This window comes from Mus musculus, chromosome 12 (assembly GCF_000001635.26).
Source record: "Mus musculus strain C57BL/6J chromosome 12, GRCm38.p6 C57BL/6J".
Classification (NCBI taxonomy): domain Eukaryota; kingdom Metazoa; phylum Chordata; class Mammalia; order Rodentia; family Muridae; genus Mus; species Mus musculus.
The window spans coordinates 91,489,643-91,504,527 of record NC_000078.6 but is presented as its reverse complement, the minus strand read 5'-3'; the positions used below and the strand labels follow the sequence as shown (position 1 = coordinate 91,504,527).

Below are 14,885 nucleotides of genomic sequence, written 5' to 3'. Positions count from 1 at the left end.
AAGGGAAAAATATGTCAAGCCTCAAAGATGTTCAAAATATAACGTGAACACAAAAGTTTGGATGCTCCTAATGCTGCCAGGATTTATGTTTCTAACAGAGCAAGTTTGAAAGGCCTGTCTTGGCGGGGGACAGATTTAGATCCTACCAGCTCTTCTAGTACACCCCGCTATACCCCCGCCATGCTTCACTGATACATGTCTAAAACCAAATTCAGTCTTGGAGTCCTTCTAAAGAGGAAGCCATTGGATCGAAGAGGCAGCACGAGCCAGAGAACTCACAGTGAATCAATGGGACAATCCAGAAGCGACATCCTCTGGGTGTCTATGAGACATGGCAAGAGTTTAGTGGCTGGGGGTTCACGGAAAAAGAGTAGGGGCAAAAGGGCCGGGGAGCTGAGTGGCGTCCAGAAACGCACGGCTCGTGAGACTTGTATCGTGACCTTGCTACTCTCCTAAAAGCACTAAATGAGTCCCTTTCTTCTTTGATGCCCCCTCTAATTACCTGATTGACCATCTGCCGAGTGGAAAGCAAGTCCCTAAAAGGGTTGACAGCCTTGTCCCACAAGGTACCTTTCAATCACGCATGCACGCCATTACTTTGGCGTCTCCCACTCCCACCCTTTCAACACTGGGCTGCTACAGTTTTCCCCTAATGAGCCATGTGGTTCCACACTTCTGTCTTTATTGTGGTACCCTGTCCCTCTGCCTGCCCCTCTACTATTGTCCCTGTCCTTCCTGAATAACGTGTATCCATCCTTAAAGATTTGCCTCACAGAATATATGTGGGATATACCTTTATTTTAAAAGCTGGAATAGCTTTATATGCCCCAGTACAGGGGAACGCCAGGGCCAAAAAATGGGAATGGGTGGGTAGGGGAGTGGGGGGGAGGGTATGGGGGACTTTCGGGATAGCATTGGAAATGTAAATGAGGAAAATACGTAATAAAAAAATATTAAAAAAAAAGAAGAGGTAATCGTGATCATTTCTAGGCACAGTGATTAAGGTTGGCTTTTATCTTCATTATACTGTTTTTTTTTTCTTCTAATTTTTAAAATTGCATTTGTGCAGGAGAGAAGGTTCTTGCAGCTGGTGACCAGAGGACCTTGGGTCAGATATGCACAGACATCTGAGGAATTTTTTTCTGTACTACCGATTGTGTGTTAGGATGGAACAGAATCAAAATGTCCTCTGCTCTGATGGAGTTGATGGCTCATAAGTCATCACTAAAGCCATGCGGAAGTGTGCCCCTTCTCCTTCGAGGCTTTGCTTTCTGAGATTTCTAATACTCTTTTGTCAACAATTAAAAATAAAAATAAATAATATAAATATAAACAAACATAAATAAAGATAAACACAAATAATATAAATACAAATAAATATAATATAAACAATATAAATAACGTAAATACATATATTATTTACAAACAAAATTGACCAATTGGTTCTCAGGATTTTGTTTTGTCCATACTTAAAGACTACATATATATTTTACTGTTTTCTTCCTCATGTCTCTTGGAGAAGGTCTCTGGTCCCAGAGCCACGTGCTGATGTTTGGAATAGGCTTTAAGCATCTGAGCCTTTTCATATGGTGCTTTGCCCAATGAGGAAGGATGAGAAGTCACAAGAAGTCACAAGTGACCTGATTGTGCCATACACGAGTCAAATGATGACAAAAGACAATATCATCTTAGGGAGATTCTGGATAGACACCAGCAACACAAGTGTAAAGAACACACAGACACACAGACACACACACATACACACACACACACACAGACACAGACAGATACAGACACAGACACAGACACAGACACAGACACAGACACACAGACACACACACAGACACACAGACACACACACACAGACACACACACACACACACAGACACACAGACACACACACATACACACACACACAGAGACACAGACACAGATACAGACACAGACACAGACACAGACACACAGACACACACACACAGACACACACAGACACACACACACAGACACACACACAGACACACACACACAGACACACAGACACACAGACACACAGACACACACAGACACACACACAGACACAGACACAGATACAGACACAGACACAGACACAGACACACAGACACACACACAGACACACAGACACACACACACAGACACACACACAGACACACACAGACACACACACACACACACAGACACACACACACAGACACACAGACACACAGACACACAGACACACACACATACACACACACACACAGACACACACACACACACACACAGACACACACACACACACCCATAATAAAGAAGGAGTCAGTACTTACAGAAACTTGAGCAAGGGGAGCTCTGTCAAGGCATCAGGGTCTATATAGGTTAAGCTTCTGGTGTTCCGGATTTCTCTGTAAGAGTTACAAGAGCTCATCAAACTTCATCCCTTCCTGTTTTCACTAAAGAGAAATCACGATTAACAAAAGTACACAAAAAGACGCTGATGTACTTATGTGGTAGGACAGGGACTTCATGTCGCTAACTACAGATCCCCAGCTCCTCCCAGACACGATTGCCTCTCTTGCAGACAGGGGCTTGCTCTCAGTCCATTTGAATTTATGGACTCCCTTCCTCTGATCTGAAGTCTCAACATTTTGTTTGCTCTTTTTGTTCCTTTCTTCTCTTCCCCACTTTCTTTTTAGATTTTGGTAGAAAGAAAAACCCTCCAGTGGTTTGGCGAGGAGCTGGGGCCAGAGGGCAGGCATCTGTATTTTTACAGGAGCCAGCAGTGTTGCTATGACAAACGAGCACTGGAATGAGAGGTTAGTGAATCCTGATAGATGACAGCATTGCAAAAAGGGCCAAGAGTCTGTTAATTACAATTGCAGGTACAAGGGACAGAGTAAGCCTAAATGGCTCACTTGGGTTTATTTCATGATGCCAGTAACTGAAGGCTTTAGTATATGTGTTGTGATATCACATGAGTTTATAACTTATATTATTAGGTTCATGTATTCACTGATCAAAACACGCAGTTAACATTAGTCACGTGTAGTTTATTAGTGACAACCGTGAGCCATGGGCTGGCACTAGTTAAGTTAAAAGTATTTAGCATGCATAGATTGGCTAGAAGACATTCACAGCACTTCCTATACTTATGTGCAAAGTCATTAAGAACCCACTGAGGTCTGTAGCCTTTCTTTCCGTAGATAGCCTCTGAGTCTTGGCCACCAAGGGCACATGCTACTAATTGGAAAGCTTAAAATCTGATCTTTGTAATTTTAAAGAGTCTTTATTCAAGGATAATTTGCATTCCACAAAATTCACACATCGTAGGCACATGGTTCATTAATTTTTAGTAAAGCTACTGAATTGACCATCATAACAACCCAGTTTTAGAACACACATAATTGTCTTTGACAACAGTAGCATTTGGACATTTGTGGTTTATATCAACTTTCTCCTTTCAGTCAAACTTTCCTTCCCCTTCCCCTTTCCATTTCTCCTTCCCTTTCCATTTCTCCTTCCCTTCCCTTCCTTTTCTCCTTCCCTTTTCCCTTTCCCCTTCCCTTCCCTTCCCTTCCCTTCCCTTCCCTTCCCTCCCCTCCCCTCCCCTCCCCTCCCCTCCCCTCCCCTCCCCTTCCCTCCCCTTCCCTTCCCTCCCCTTCCCTTCCCCCTCCCCTCTCTTCCCCTCCCCTCCCCTCCTCTCTAAGCAACACAAGGAACAAAGAAAGTGCTTGCTAAGGCCCTTTGTCAGACACACATCCTCAAGTACTTCACTATGGGAGAGCAGCAGAGGAGAGGAGCCCCAAGGTGGGCATGAGATGGGAGTTGAAGGCTCAGAGCCTATGTTACTCAACAGCTTCCTAGCCTTCGATTTCCTTCCTTGTTAACCTTTGTTCTCACCTGAGTCATTCAGTCCCATAGACCAACTCTCAACCCTTCCAGACTGCACTTAAATAGGCCTCTTGCAAGCAATAGTCAAGTAGACTTTTAAAGATTGTTCAGTATGGAAATCTTTGTATTTTAATTAGAATTGCATCGGTTCTGTTATTATTATCATTTTATGTGTAATGCAGTGATTATTTGGGATTGAATTTACTATTTGGTCAGGCTATTATTCCTTTTCATTTCTTGCCTTATTAAACCTTCTTTAGTTAATACTTTCATCCCTCTCAACTATTAGCTTGTTAGTTATTCATTCTTCTACAACTATTTGAATCACTTTCCCATGGATTATAACTCGATTCATGACTTATAAAAGTCTGATATTAAGTTTTAACATTGTGCTGGCTAGTTTTTGTTAACTTGACACCAGTCTAGCCATATCTGGGAAGAAGGAATCTCAGTTGAGGAATTGTCTCTATCAGGCTTGCCTGTGGGCATCTCTGGGGGCATCTTCTTAACTGGAGGTTAGGCTCAGGCCCTGTGAAGAGTGCCTTCTTCCCTAGGCAGGTGGGTGTGGGCTATGTAAGAAAACTATGGTGAGTGAGTTAATAAGCGGGGTTCCCCTGTGGTTTCTGTTTCTGTCTCTAGGTTCCTGCCTGGGCCTCCCTCAGGGATGGACTGTAACCTATAAGCCAAATAAATGCTATTCTTCCCTGAGCTGATTTTGGTTAGTTGTTATGATTATTACAGCAACAGAGAAGCAACTAAGACAACCACTTAGATAATCTGAAGACTCGAGAACCTTTTGATATTACATTATTCACAACCTCTCCATCCTCTTTTTGATATCATGTATTTTAATTCTATGTATAGAGGCATTCCTTGTTTTGCATTGTGCTTATCTGGATGCAGATCAGTTATTTTGATCTAGTTAAGTAACCAGCTTTATTAAGTGTTTCAAATGCAGTTATCATAGAATGTTAGCTGAATAACGAGTGAAATGCAAGCTTTACTGCTACGTATGTTGCATACATATCATTGGATAGATAACAGATGGTGAAGGACCCCTAAAGGGAGACCCTCACTCTAGTCTCAGGAATCTCGAGCCCAGAAAGCCACAACAGTTAAGCTTGCTGCAAACACACGAGGTTTTAATGGCACACAAATCAGCATGCTGAGGTCGAGACCTATACACCACACAGGGGTAGAGGAGTCCGACCCTGACCCTATTTTCCAGCAGGCTTATAAAGGCAAAAACCACAACCTAGGGGGAGGATCAGAAAAAAAAAAATAAAAAAAAAGTCTAGGGGCAGATATTTACTTCAAGGCACCTGGGACATTGAAACATTCTCTGGTTGTTTTTCCCAAAAGTTCCGGGAAATTAGGCCATCTGGCCGGGGCCCATGTTCTCAGGGCAGTCAGTATTTTTTTTTTTTAATTCTTCAATGGGAATCATATAGTAGGTGATCAATTACATCACCATTTCAGTCACTGGTAATTGTCACAATTGTTTACTCACAAACAATAAAGAATACGATGTTGCTCATGAGCTTCTGAGTAACGGATTGGTATGACATGAGTTACCCGAAACAGTGGATTGATGGACAAAGATGAAGGTGCAGGGCTTAGTTGTCTTGGTGGTGTGTGGCTGTAACCCCAGCACAGAAAGCACATGTTCAAGGCCAGCCTGTAGTGCAGAGTAAATTCTTGACCAACTTGGATTACACAGTGAGACCCTATTTCAACCTCCCTTTCTACCTCAAAACAAGGCATGGGTGTCTTATGCCTGTACTCTCAACATTAAAGAGAATGAGGCAGGAGGATTGCTGTGAGCTTGTTTGAGCTATAGGATGAGACTTGGTCTCAGAATCCTAAACCAAACCAAACCAAACCAAACCAAACCAAACCAAACCAAACCAAACCAAACCAGAACAATCATCAAAAACCTCCCAACCTGCCCCAGTCTCCTCAAGAACAGAAGAAATTCTTGCAGATTGTTTATTGCATCATAAGAAAGAGGGTTGAACACCAGCATCCAGGCCTAGAATTTGCCAAGACACTGGAAAGATGCTTTCCAATAACTCATACAACAAAGCCAAAAATGGGTGATTGCGGTTTGAACTTCTTAGTATGGCTTTATAAACCTAAAATAGACTGTCATTCTAAATATTTTGATGCTTAAAATCATGCATTCAAACAACATTAGATTTAGTATCTCGTCTTTCTTTATATGTTTAGAACAGTGAGAGAAAAATGTAATATTTTGACAATGATTTTAAATGTCACAAAGTATTCAAACTTTTCTTATTGATAGTTGAATAGTGTTTTTTGATTGTTTGTTTGCTTTATTTTGTTTTGTTTTTACCCAGATTCAGTCTGTATGTTTTTAAGATGCCAGGCTATTGTGCAGGACCTGGGTTGCCTGTACTTTAAATCCTACAGTTTTTGTTTTATATAGTCCAAATTTCTTTATATCTACCTTCACATTTACCTCCTCTGCTGCCGTTAATTTTTTTCTGTACAGAATGTATGGCCAAATTGGGGTGGGGGCAATCTTTTTGTTTCCAAACATTCCTTTTAATAGTTCTTTTACTTTGAGTCTAACCCTGACAAATCCTTAAAAAATGTCTTTATGGGTCTGGTGTGATGGCTCAGACTCTGAGGGCATCTGTTGACCCAAGTTCAGTCCCCAAGCCCACGGGGTGAAAAGAAAGAATAGACTTCCACACGTTGTCTTCTGACCTACACATACATATTGTGGCACATCCCACACCACAGAAAAGTAATGTAAAAAATATTTTAAATGGAGGCTGTCATTTGGGTCTATTTTGTACTTTTTCTTATACTTACATGTGAGTCATTTTACTCAAATTGTAGAAAGAATGTGGTTCCAGCCGCTGCAGAGTTGCATCTATAGATAAATAGCTGAACATTATAAAAGATAAGACAAAGTAGAAAGTTAGCAATGAACTCCCAAAGCTCCCTTTTATTTCACCATATTGGTTTATGATAATGCCATGATGTAATGTGCTTTAAGCATCTCCCCCTCCCAGCCCCCCACCCACATTCCCTTGTTCCCTCTTCTCCTGGTCCACCCATTTCCCATCATTCCTCTCTGTTCACCTCAACAGCATTGCTTCTATTCTCAGGCAATCTGTGTTCATATGACTTGACTTTATAGATCCATAAAGGCTAGAACTCACATGTGAGAGAATACTTACAGTATATGTCTCTCTGAGGTTGCCTTAAGTCAGTTAGTACAATGATCTGCAGTTGCGTTAACATTACATTTTTTTTATGGCTAAAATAAAATTCCACTGTGTCTATAAACCATATTTTCTTATCCATTCCTGTTGATGGACACCTAGATTGGCTTCATAATTTCAGTGGTGTGCAAAGTGCTACAGTTAGCATTGGTGTGTAAGTATCTGGGATAAAAGCATACTACTTCTTATGTACATGCATGTCTATGCTCATGTGTATGCAGGTGAGTGTGTGGTGTATGTGTGTGTAGTGTGTGTAGGTTAGAAGAAACCTTGACTGTCATAACTCAGATGCCATTCACATTGATTTTACAGAAAAAGTCTATCATTAGCCTGGGATAACTAAGTAGACTAGGCTGCCTGGCCAGCTATCTCCAAATATCCATCTATTTCCATTTCCAGAGTTCTGGGATTTATATGTGTGCCACCACTCATGGCTTTAAAACAGACTGCTTTTTGTATAGCTTCTTTATTGGGGCCTTTTCAAATAATAGGCCATACACAAACCACCTAACTATATAATTTTTTTAGGATCCCAGTATGCCTAAAATTCCCCAATACTTTGTTTTATTCCTCTACAGCTTCCTGAAAAGGTTAAAATTCCCACAGTACAACTTCAAAGCACCACGAGTGTTCCTTTTATGGATAATCATGGTGCACCTTTCTAACTAATTGGTTTGCATTTGATTTACACCATGTCATTAGACCATAAGTCGTCTGTTGTGGAGTGTTGTTTCTGCTTTGGACCATTGAATTATGCATGGCTTGTACAGTTTTTTGCATTAAGCCGACTCAGGAAATCCATGCTCAGCGAATATACAAATGAATAGATGAATAGATGTATTACTCAAAATAGCAAAGCCAGAATGCATCAGAAAAGAACATTAGCGTGAATAAGAAGCATTTTTAAAGGAGGGCAGGAAGCATGGGAATAAGATGTAATTTCCAAAGTGTTGAAGAGAAAAATCACGTTTCTGTAGCAGGGCATTCCAGAGGGTGTTGGCTGTCGTGATGATGAAATATTCTGAAACTATCTGTTACATTCTGAGACACTGGGCCTTTTGCAGGACTTCACAAAGTCACTTAAGACTGCTAGCCTTCTGTGCACTCAGCCTGTTTGTTTTACCTGCTTTTAAGAGGACAATGTAACAGCCAACCTCACTTGCCTTGGAATTCCCATGTAATCAGCTTTCACAACCTACGCTAATGCTTAGCTGCAACCTTCAATTATGTAGTCTTCCCTGCCCCCGTCCCTTAACAACGCATGCGTATCATTTGTGGAGAGCAGCAAATACAGAAGTTAAAGGCCGTTTTCTAAAATCTACCATAAAGGTTGAAAGCGTCTGTTTATAAGTATTGTTTGATAAGCAACGCTTGTTATCTGGGTCTGTTGGGATCTGTTGCAGCCACGGACATAATTCCTGTAAAACTCTGTTAGAGATTTTTGTAAAGTCTCCCTTTCCTTCTCATGTGATGCTTTCTGTGCTTTTAATAAAGACAGGGTGAAGCCTTTTGTGAGGAACAGACACACAATTGAGATACACACACACACACACACACACACACACACACACACAGAGGAGAGAAAGCGGGGGGGGGGTGCACAGGGACAGGGGAGCAGGAATAGGGAAAGGGGCAGGTGGGATCGGGGGAAGGGGACATGAGGACTGGCACAGGGACAAGACAGGGGACAGAGGGCAGGGTAGACAGGGGTGGGGCGGTGGGGGCCAGGAACAGGGAACAGGAGGGACAGGAGGGACAGGGGCAGGAACAGGGACAGAGACAGATTCACCAGATAATGCAGACAGTCCTCAGGGAGACACAGATCACAGATTAAGACTCATACAACAGACAGAGGACAGAAACCACAGGAGAACAAAGTAGACACTTCAAATTTAGAGTCTTAGTTACATGGCTTCAAGGGGGCATGCTTTTGTTTCTTTCTTTAATGTGACACAATGCATTATTGGTAACCCAGAGTTAATCACTAGTACATTTAAACCATGCAGACCCAGTTCTCTCTTAAGACCCGCCTTCTTGATTTTGAATGAAACAGAAAAGTCAGGATTTGTCTTGAAATCATTAAGCAAAATATCATGCAAATAAAAGTTTTAGGTACTGAAAGAGGGAAGAACAGAGACGCCTCTTTACAGGAGCAGTTGTGAATCTGTATGTAACTGATCTTCTTTCAGATGGTTTTATCAGAGTCTTTCTTATAATGAGAACAATACACACAGATTCAATGACCCGCCTCCTGCGAGGCACGACTATGCTATCTGGGAAAATAAATGAGCCCTGAACATAGAATTGAACAACCTGGACACATACATGTTCAAGACCCATCCTAGGATCACTGATTCACGGTTATGAGGGCCAAGTACTTATATTTTTCAAAAGCTTCCCTGGCGATTATATCTGAATGATATTCTTCATAAGAGGAGCCATAATTGTTAGATTCTGGGTATCCTTTTTGGCACGGTTGTGTGTGACTATTCTCGTGCCCCTGTGCTGTCTGTTTGGAAGTATTTATTCTATAAACAAACAGCCTTTGGTTTCTCAGGTTTCCCAGCCATTTGTCCTTTGTGACTAAGCAACAATATGTAAATTGTCTTGATCCAAACACAATCTCAGAACACATTTTATAGGATCGGCTTATTGTTTGAGGACCTTACAGAATTTGTCATGGATGAAAGTGGAGCAAGAGTCATGCCAAAGGCTGACAACTTACTTCCCTATGTTCCTCTCACAGCCTTTGTCCCACGCTCCCTACTGAATCTCAGAGATGACGTTCATTCATTCTGCCCACCTCACTGAACCAAAGTTCTGGTTTCACTAGCCTCCAGGCTTGTTATAACTTAAATTATGCCTCCACCCAGGATAACACATGTGCATCATTTGCTGAAAGTATCAAGCACAGAAGTAGAAAGCAACTTCCTAAAACCTACTATGAAAGTTAAAAGCATCCATTTATGCATATTGGTTGATAAACAATTATTTTTGTAGAACTGTTTGTTGTCTGGGTCTGCTGGGATTAGCTAGCGTTGGTTGGTGATTCGATCCTTGCCAAACTCTGGTAAAGATTTTTGTAAAGTGTCCCATGTCTTCCTTGTGTGATGACTTCTAAGCTCTCTAATAAATGCAGAGCAAAGCAAAGCTCTTTGTGGGAGGAGAGATACATACGGCCACAGACAGATACACACAGCCACACAACAGAGAACACACACACACACAAACACACACAAGGAGGAGGGGAGAGACAGAGACAGACAGGCAGACAGACAGACTCACAAGATAGCCTCTAAGCAGTCACAGATGCAGATTCAAACAACAGACACACAGAGGCTGGAAGACACAGGGAACATGAACTAGAGAGTTGATGTCTGGACTTGCTCTTAGTGAAATGGTTCTAAGGAGGACACATTTTCATTTCTTTCCTTAATGGGACACCAACACCTCGTTGGTGACTCAGAGCCAATCACTAATCCATACAAACCCATGCACAGGCAGTGGCTGTTATAGAATAATGGGGAAATGCCTCTTTTCATCTGTCTGCATACTGCATTTTTATTTTTAAGGCTTAGAATGCTTTTTAGCTCGTTTTTAAGTGAGAGGAATCTGAAACGATTTGGCTTCGTTTGTGACAAAATGTCAGTGTTTGCACTGTATTACTGGTGAAAGTGAATCCATCAATCTAGACTGGCTGGGTAAGGAAGAGATGCATACCTATGTGTGGATTCTCAGCACATCCCACAATATGCTAAAATACACATGCTTGACACGACCTCACAGATTTAAACATGTATTAGATTCAAAGGGTCCTATAAGGGTCAGAAAATCAAGATGTAACTAATAAGGTAAGTACTATATAAATAAAATTTCCAAATACATAAAAATGCAGATGTCATTGACTTAGGCAAGGACACTACCAATTGCTTGTTCTTGACAGAACACATTGATGTAGAAGTGTGTTTTAACGGCAAATTTCTCTGAATGTTCAAATAATTACTTACATCCTGGAAATATTGGGCAGACTCGAAAATGCAAGACTGGGTATGGTCTTCAGATGAGTCTCGATGAGCTTCCTAAGGAAATGACAGCCTCACAGTTAGAGTTCCCATCATCGGCCTTTTAAGATTACTCACCTTAATTTCAAAGACTACCTTCTCAGAAGCATAGTGACCCTTCACAACACAAACAAACAATGCCACTGTCATGATTTCTCTTCCCGTGACATAAGAACTGGGAATGTGATTCAAATGTAGAAACGAATCCTCGTACCTCATCTCTGGACTGGCAGTAGAATGACATACTTTGTCCAACGTGACACTTCACTTGCTCACTGAAAAGGCACAGGGTGTGTCCCTATAGTATGTTCATGAGAAGGCCAGGTCTATGGCAGTATGGTGGTAACTGGTAGAATGCTTTCTCAGAACCATAAGCCATCTTTGTTGGACATGAAAATTGAACGTATGACATCCCCCAACGTTCCTGTTTGGGACTTTTCATAAATGAAAAAGCATCTTCAAGTATCTCAGTAGGATTCTTCATCTAGGCATTCCACTTTTTTACTTCCTCTCTTTGTATACTGATAACTTGACCATAATCCTGCATAGAAAAGTTATGCCCAGGGTTGCAACCTACTTTGCAAAAGACAATGATATGTCCAGTTAATTGTTTTCCTCTGTGTCTGGTTTTGCCCCTTGAATATTGGAAATCACACAACAGTTACTACCTTACCTACAAATAATAGATTAATATAGATTGCTAGGTTATTTCTCTACAATCTTTATTTCTTCTTTTTTCTTTTCCTCTTCCTCTCCCTCCTCCTCCTCCTTCTCTTTTTTATCTAGGCTTTCATTGAACTGTTTCTCTGGGCAGTACTTGAAAAAAATATTGGTAACTTGCTTAATCAAAAAACCCACAGGCCAAGTTTGTAAAAGGATTAAAAATTTTTGTTAAATATAGAGGGTAGGTCAGTGAAAGAGGTAGATTTTTAACCCCTTCTCAACCTCTGAGTATTTGACCATGAAGTCCAATGTTGCCTTAAGACTAGGAGATTTATTGTTTGAGTGGCCACCTTAATTTAGCTGTGTGGTATTTTTATTTGTGTGTTCCTTACAACAATGTGATCTTTATTATTAAAGAAAAAAAGAAAAGAAAAAAATCAGATCCCATAAATTCATTTCACTTGGAGTTACATCCCCTTAACTGGGCTGATTAAAAGCTTATTGCTGCAGATCCAGGATTCTGGAGTTAAAGCGATAGGAGAACAACTCGTTCTATTAAAATCCCTGTGTAAAAATGAGGCCACGCCGAAAGAAAACAAGGGATAATACGCGCACCTGTTGGGTATTATGAAATGAGATTGAGTTTCGTGACTCCAAAGGTGGTCTTACGGAGCTGTCCTGGGGCAAACATTTTGAGAGTATACTTTTTTTTTTTTTTTAATATATAAGATTGCCCACTGCTTGCAGGTAAATAGGAACCTAAACTGCATCTTTCACTGACTGTAAATTAGGGCACTTGGCATTATCCAAAGGAGAGAAACAGGCCAGGTTTGGCAGGGTACACTTAGGATTCTGATACTCAGGAAGTTGGGGGCAGGGCAGTTGTGAGTTTCAGCCCAGCCTGGGGTACATAGAGATTTGTCTCAAAATACTACTACTAATAATAATACAAAATAAGATTTAAAAAAAAAGTAAATAATATGTATCAAATTAAATAGGAAGTTAGAATAAAATTGAAATGGTTTCTAGCAGGTGAGGAGCAGAAATAGCATATACATAAAATTTAATATATTTTTCAATTAAAACTCAAATAGTGTTTATATGCTTTCCTGGAGGGAGAGAGAATATTATATGTATGTGACTATGAGTTTATGTACACCATGTATATATGGTGTACATGCAGGAGCCTGTAGAAGCCTGAACAATGTATTGGATCCCCTGGAACTAGAGTTACAGAGGGTTGTGAGCTGCCATGTGGGTGTTGGGCACTGGACCCGGGTCCTTTGCAAGAGCAGCCAGTGCTCTTAACTACTGATCCATCTCTCCAGACCCATAATTCCTGTTTCTTAAAGTCTTTCTTTTCTCAAACACAAAAGCTTATATGCTGTATCAAAAGATGGCCTAGTCGGCCATCACTGGAAAGAGAGGCCCATTGGACACGCAAACTGTATATGCCCCAGTACAGGGGAACGCCAGGGTCAAAAAAATGGGAATGGGTGGGTAGGGAAGTGGGGGGGCAGGGAGGGTATGGGGGACTTTTGGGATAGCATTGGAAATGTAATTGAGGAAAATATGTAATAAAAAATATTTAAAAAAAGCTTATATGCGTCTTGAATCTGAACAAGTTATTCTTTCTTAGTGTGTCTGTCTGCTCGCCTCTAATCTGTTTTTGTCTGTCTGTCTCTTTTACTCACACCCATCATGTATACCCAGACTAATACAAATTATACACTTAAGAGCAGCTGTCTTAGTAACCATAAAATATGTCCAATAAATCTTCTAGGAGAATGGGGGGGGTGCCAGCTATCTTAGCATACGATGAAAATAAATAACCTATTTGTGGGGAAATTTAATGTACTGATGATCATAACACAGACTGATTTTGCTAACAAGCGAAGCATCAGAATGAGAAATGATCACAGACATTGGAATTCAATCACAATCTAACTTACAAGTTCTTTTGCTGTGTACATTTATAGTCTCGTGTAGACGAGATACAAAGGTCCTTCTGCAGCTCAGGGTTGGATTCATCTACTTTTACTCTTAGTGTACAGGGTCTTGGTTACTCTAAAATCCACCTCCTGTTTGCATACCCTCTGCTCTCTTGTCTAATTTGAAAACTGCGTGGTCTGTTGAACTCCAATAAATACGTCGTGAGGAGTGCTTCCTAATGCGCAGGCAGGCATCTGTATCTCTTGAAACAACAAAGATACAGTGTCTACATCCAGATCTCATATTATGATTTTTCTCTTAATGAGACAGGCCCGGAGACAAAGCTGTGCCCTGTTCTAAGAGGCTGTCCTGTACTAAGTTGTCCCATACTTTGAGACAGTTGCTTTGGGCTGTGCCTTGCTCTGGCCCCACTTTGCAAATGCAGAGGTAAGGTGACTGTGCATCCGGATTGGGCAAAAACCAAAAGCAAACCAAACCAAAACAAAAAACCCCACAGAAAACAACAACAACAACAACAACAAAAAAAACTAGTTGCCTCCAGAATGAATCATGAGGCATAGGCTGCTAACTTATTTACACAAGCCATACAAACAAACAAACAAACAAACAAACAAACCAAAAACCACCCCTTTTACACTGGCAACACATATCAGAAAAGCCAGGTCCATGAACTTACTGAACACACCAGATATAATCTCTCACTTATGACTATAAAATAAGTTGCCCTAAGACTGAGTCATAGGGGACACTAACTTGTCAACTCGTTCCTTGTGAGCCTTCTCCAGGACAGTGGCCACAATAATGGATTGCTGCCTCCGTCTCCTGGTTCCAGCTTGAGGGCAGTTTGTTCTGCCCTCACATAATGTCTCATTCCAGTCCAAGGGGTTGAAAATAACCAGAGTCATCGCTGTCTTCACAAAACAAATTACCCTCATAAAGTAGGGTAGTTATCGACCACAGTGACGCTCACTCCAGAGCAGGACTAACCACCTTCTGGGAACCTGACTGAGTCCCTCTAAGGATAAGGAGTTCTTCATCTCACCCTGAAGAACCAATGTCTTCA

General features: G+C 41.1%; 1 protein-coding gene across 2 annotated transcripts in view; it reads right to left on the bottom strand.

Moving 5' to 3' along the window:
* Positions 1 to 14,885, bottom strand: part of Tshr (thyroid stimulating hormone receptor) — a 139,517-nt gene that overhangs the window by 35,982 nt on the left and 88,650 nt on the right. For both annotated transcript variants that reach the window (NM_011648.5, NM_001113404.1), the window contains exons 2-4: positions 11,153 to 11,224; positions 6,730 to 6,804; positions 2,328 to 2,402 (exon numbers count right to left, since the gene is read on the bottom strand). In NM_011648.5, the coding sequence (NP_035778.3) occupies positions 2,328 to 2,402; positions 6,730 to 6,804; positions 11,153 to 11,224 (222 nt within the window). The remainder of the gene's footprint in view (positions 1 to 2,327; positions 2,403 to 6,729; positions 6,805 to 11,152; positions 11,225 to 14,885) is intronic.